Below are 5,746 nucleotides of genomic sequence, written 5' to 3' on the forward strand. Positions count from 1 at the left end.
TTTTTCTGCATTCTGTGAACCGATGCAGATGGGCTCAGGTTTAACCTGCATTTTGAATATTTATGCTCGGAGCAGGACCTGACCAAATGCCCATCTGTTGCCAGCTGACAGCTGCAGGTTCATTCTGAACAGCCAAACCACTTCATTGTTATTTCAGCTGTTAGAACCCGCAGACACGTCAGCGCACACCAACTTACTCAAAGTCTTTGTTTCAAATAATTAGGTGCTTCCTCACAAACTTTTGTGTGTAGCTTATGTTAATTGCATGTGCCAGAGCAACAAAAATAAAACAGCAACATTTTCAAGCAACCTCTGTGACGCGAGGCTGATGCTGTAATCAACTTTGCATTTTTCCAAAAGAGCTCATGATCAGTCAGATGGAGTGGAGAGTAATATGCATTTCCTTGTCAGTCTGGCTATGTTTACCTAAGCCTCACTTTTGTATTTTTACTTTTTCAAGATTGCCATGTATTTCGCTCCATCCATCTTCCCATCACCTCTCAACATCTTCCCTGGTCCTGATAATAAAAAGTGTCATATAGCATGATTCAAGGGGTATAAGTACTTTTGTAAGTCACAGAAAAAACTTAAAATGTAGGTACTGATTTGCAAGTCAGGTAATTTTGCATATGGACAAAGTGCTCTCCAACCTCTTCCTTACTTGTTTTACAGTGTGTATTGCTTCACAAATTTAAAAAGGCTTAGTATGAAACTTGTAAAACATAGTTTGCTAATTCCACCCAGTGTGTGCAGATTTATTCATCACCACAGATTAGAAAGTTTTACATTTTAAACCAGGCCTACTGTCACTGCTGCCTGAGAGTTTAGCAGTTTAGCGGTTGTTAAGATGACAGCAAGTGGGTTGCACTGGATTAAAAGTGGGCAGATTAATTTTTTTTCCCTCTCCCTCTCCCATCCTTTCGATTTGTTCAGAGTTTTTCAGTGAAGGATTACTTTAACAGGGCAGTAGATGTAGTTGTCGAAATGCCTTACAAACTTATTATTACCCTTCAAACCTTTTTTCATATTTTTATGTTGTTGACATTTTTTGATGTAGCCACAGTCAATTACAAAGAAATAAAAGATATATGTACTTGTGAGGTTTTTCAGAAATATCTGAAGTGTTTTGTGTATTCGTATTGTCTTCTTTGTACTGATATCCCTCAATAAACAGCAGTGCAAGCAAATTAGTGTCAGAATTCCCCTAATTCCTAAATAAAGTGTATTTTAGGAAGTGAATATATTAAATTAGAAACGGGAGCAGGACCACAGTCAAACCTCGCCTTTCCCAAGCAGCCAATTTATTATAGTCTGCTTGCCCATACATACCTCACGCTTGTAATTATTCATTAGCCCCTCCAGAACTTGGTGTTTGGAGCTATTTAGGAAATAAAACATATTTCCCCCTTTACTTTATTTCAACATGCAAAAACGCATGAAAAGCCTCTATTATCATTTCGTTTTTGGCACATTTTGAAATAAACATATAACGTTATAGAATTGAATAGGCACAAAGATGCAAAGAACAATAAACCAAACCTAAACATAATCAGTTTGTTTCCAAAAATCATACACTATGACAATGTGTGAGGATTACCCATAACCTATCTATTCAGTTGTTTAATTTTTAATCTATCTATTTCCCTGGTGTGAGTTATTCTGGATTTTAATTTGATCTATTTGTAAATATTTTTAAATCTCCAAAAAATATGCGATGTCAGTACTAATACACAAAGTACTTCAGATAGGTGTTTATGAAAAACCTAACAAGTAAGTATATCTTTTAATCTTTTTTTGCCTAAGAAAATTAACTGTTTTTGCGAGTTCCTATTCTGGTTTCAGTAAAAGCGAGTCTGTTCCGTGCTGACAGCATCCTCAAGTTCAAACAAGGTTGAAAGCAAACCAAGGTGTACGTCTACTTACAGACCCCGCCCCAACTTCAACCCCCGATTTGTTTTGTGTTATATAACAAATATATGGTTTTATTTGTTGATTGATCTATTGCACATTTGCCTCGTAATTTCTGCTCGTTTCTTTTTCATTTTTGTCATTTAACCCGTTTAATAAGTTTTATGTTTAAATTTTTAATCTCATGGTTTTAAATTATGAATAACTTTTTTTTTTCTACCAACAATCTATGTTGATATGGAGGACATTTTATTTTTCAATAATTACCTTGGGACTTAATGTGTTTGCGCAAATGCTCAGAAAGAAAAACTTGTCGTGTATTTTTCTTTTTCTTTTTTCTTTTTAATCTTCTTCCTGTCTAAAATATTTTAGATCTCTCTCCTTTTCTGTGAGACTTGGATGCAGCAGAAGTCGGAGGATGGATTTCTTCCAATCGTCTCGCTCCGAGTTGGGGACCGTGCGCGTTCATGTGGCAGCTATAAACGGCCGCGACGCGCTGCGAGCTGCAAGTAGTCAGACAGAGGGGACGAGAGGGGGAGAGCCGTGGTAGTGGATTGCATCTGTGGCTGGTCCAGCGTGGACACCTCCTAATGCAACAGGGATGCTTCAAATGCCTCGAATGCAAAATGTCTCGTCTGTGTTTGCAGCTTCCTGATTTTGTGGACATATGAGAAGAAAAGTGCAGCCATGCCGCTGAATGAGACTGAAGTCCAAACACTGGCCCCAGAGCCATGTGAGCAGCAGATGTTCCAGGAGGATCACCCTGGAAGTGGGAGCGTGGGTTCAGCCACCAGCAATCTGTCGCTGTACTGCTGGCTGCAGCTCCTTACCAGGGAATCCATCATGGAATTACAAGGAGACAGCTCCAGCTTGGTGGTGCGTGTGATGATAGCGTGTGTGTACTCCATAGTCTGCGCTCTGGGTTTGGTGGGGAACTCACTGGCTCTGTATCTGCTCCACTCCCGCCACAGGCAGAAGCAGTCATCCATAAACTGCTTTGTGATGGGGCTGGCCATCACAGACCTGCAGTTTGTTCTGACTTTACCCTTCTGGGCGGTGGACACGGCGCTGGACTTCCGCTGGCCTTTTGGCCGGGTCATGTGCAAAATCATCAGCTCTGTCACCACCATGAACATGTACGCCAGCGTGTTTTTTCTCACTGCGATGAGCGTGGCAAGGTATTACACCATCTCCTCGGCTCTGAAGATGCACAGCCGGAGGGCGGCTGCGTCCAGGGCAAAGTGGACCAGCCTCGGCATCTGGGCCGTCTCTCTGCTGGCTACTTTGCCGCATGCCATCTACTCCACCAGTGCTGAGGTGTCGGATGAGGAGCTGTGCCTGGTCCGCTTTCCGGACTCTGGCAACTGGGATCCACAGCTTCTTTTGGGTCTGTACCAACTACAAAAGGTCCTGCTGGGGTTCCTTATTCCTCTGATCATAATCACTGTCTGCTATCTGCTCCTGCTGCGAGTCATCCTCAGCCGTCGCATCACCGGAGCAGCTGATCCAGAGGCCAAACAAGGCCGCCTGAACCGGCGCTCCAAAGTCACCAAGTCGATTGTCATAGTGGTTCTGTCATTCTTTCTGTGCTGGCTGCCCAATCAGGCTCTCACGCTCTGGGGTGTACTTATAAAGTTTGACCTTGTTCCATTTAGCAATGCATTCTACAACGTGCAGGCCTACGCCTTCCCGCTGACCGTGTGCCTGGCGCACACCAACAGCTGCCTCAACCCTGTACTCTACTGCCTGATTCGCCAGGAGTTTCGGGCAGGACTCAAGGAGCTCCTCCTCCGCGCTACGCCATCCTTCAGGAGCTTGACTCGCCTGCTGCGTCGCAAGACCAAAGTGGCTGAGGCGCCAACCGTTCTGGTTCTGGTTCCAATGGATGTCTGAGCATTACAACCTGTTTCGGATGTGAGGAAGCGAGAACAGCTAACTCAGAGAGTGTACCTTCTGTATTGATTTAGGGCAGCTTGCTGAGGGATGGAAAGTTTTTCCTTTCTTTTCAAAACCATAACAAAAAAAAAGAAAATTACGTTTCTCTTTGGTTGTTGGAAATAACATAATCACAGCGGATAGCACTGTGGGTTGTGTACCAATTTCACACAGTTCTGTTGTTCTGGTAGCTCTCCCGCCCACTTTGTGTCAGAGGCAGCCCTGCTCTTTGGTCTCAAAAATATATTTGTATATATAGAGCGAGATCAGTCTGATAAAAGGATTTTATTTCATGCCAGCCATTTTCTCTGCTGTTGTTAGTGTCACCTAGTCCAAATCCAAACGGTAAATATAAACAAATCAGAACAAAGGCAAATCTATAATGTGCAAAAAACGTACCTTTACTTCAAATACAAGACAAATCATTAATTCAATTAGTATATTTGTGATAAAAGTAAAAAATAAAAACATAAAAAAACGGTATTTATTTTTTCCGGCATAAATTGTACAACAGTCGCTGTTTACTGTATTCTGTTGGAAAAATTATCTACACTGAATGAATGAATAAATAAGGAGAAACCTTGAAAACCCTCCAAATAAAAAGGCCTTGCCAAAATAAATGTACAGTTGTTAAGATAAATGTTATCCTTAAGGACCAGAAGTCCTCGAGATTGCTACAGGATTCATGTCTCAGGACATCTAATCATACGCCGCTAATGCAATCCGAGCACATACACAGCGTCGACTGCACAGAAATGGAAAAACTGCCACTCACTTTACTTGCTTCCACTAACGGCAACACTTAACTCGCTTTCTCACAGCAGCAGAATTGTCAGATTGCACATGAATAATTTAGATTTTGCATAAAACTTTCATCATTTTTTAAAAAAACAGGTCATTCATTTATATAAATGAGTTATTTTTCTAAAACAGTTTTAAATGCAACACCCGCATTTGTTTTTCTGTATAATTACGCACTTACCGAGGCACAAGATTAGAAAATGTAAGAGGAGCAAAAGCATATCATGAATTGTTCTGGTTTCTTTTGCAGATGAAAGTTTGTTCTTTAAGTAATTAATAAAAGGGGATTGACTGACACACTACAAATAAAATGAAGGCTGCATTGGCAGGAGGGCATCACATCAAAAAGAAAAAAAATGTTTATGTCTTGTGTAAGCATTCAATAATGAGACTTGATTCTCGCACCACAGCTTTTCAGTCGACGACAGCATCTAAAGTAATCCAGGAGCAAAGAAGTGCAGTTTGAATGTTCATCAAACCGAGGAAAGCTTTTCTCGTTCCCTTCCGGTGAGCTGAGATGAGAGAATGTGGCACATTCTCGTCTGTAGATCTCATGTAACTCATAGCATAATAATGCATACTCAAAATGATTTAGCGCTGATGCTGAATATGATGTGCTGTAGTGATTTTTAAGTGCTTTCACATGCTCTTAGCACAAGTAGCTTCTCATCTGTCTCACGCAAACGGCAATGAGCTAAGATGACAATTTGAAGTATGGCTTCAAATTTAATGCTACTTAAACACTGCTAATTAATGCTGTTTGCTTTAGTTGTGGCTTTGTGAGTTTTTAATTTGATTCCTATTAAACTGTAATAATCGATTAACTCCTCCTTGTGTTTTTGGTTTTGTGCTGTCAGACCTTCACAGCCAGCGGATAAATAATGTGTCACGTGACTTGATTCATGAGGCAATATTGGCATAATAATAATAATAATAATAATAATAATAATAATAATAATAATAATAATAATAAAAAGCCCCATATTTTAAATGTTGCATGAAAACTGAAGAGTCTGTTTGCCACCTGGTTGGCGTAAAATCTACAATTTTAATTACATTGACGGTTCTATTTTTTTTTTTTTTTTTTTTTATTTAAGCTTTA

At 40.4% G+C, this 5,746-nt stretch overlaps 1 protein-coding gene across 2 annotated transcripts; it reads left to right on the forward strand.

Moving 5' to 3' along the window:
- The first annotated feature begins 2,451 nt into the window (after positions 1–2,451).
- rxfp3.2b (relaxin family peptide receptor 3.2b) lies at positions 2,452–5,510 on the forward strand. Of its 2 annotated transcripts, XM_044130144.1 has the most exons (2): positions 2,468–2,784; positions 2,880–5,510. In XM_044130144.1, the coding sequence occupies exons 1-2, from the start codon at positions 2,606–2,608 to the stop codon at positions 3,799–3,801; spliced, it is 1,101 nt and encodes a 366-aa protein (XP_043986079.1). In that variant the 5' UTR covers positions 2,468–2,605; the 3' UTR covers positions 3,802–5,510. The 2 variants fall into 2 exon arrangements, with proteins under 2 accessions (XP_043986078.1, XP_043986079.1); XM_044130143.1 differs by having other exon boundaries at positions 2,452–5,510.
- The last annotated feature ends 236 nt before the right edge of the window (positions 5,511–5,746 follow it).

Source organism: Gambusia affinis, linkage group LG10 (assembly GCF_019740435.1).
Source record: "Gambusia affinis linkage group LG10, SWU_Gaff_1.0, whole genome shotgun sequence".
In the NCBI taxonomy this organism is placed as follows: domain Eukaryota; kingdom Metazoa; phylum Chordata; class Actinopteri; order Cyprinodontiformes; family Poeciliidae; genus Gambusia; species Gambusia affinis.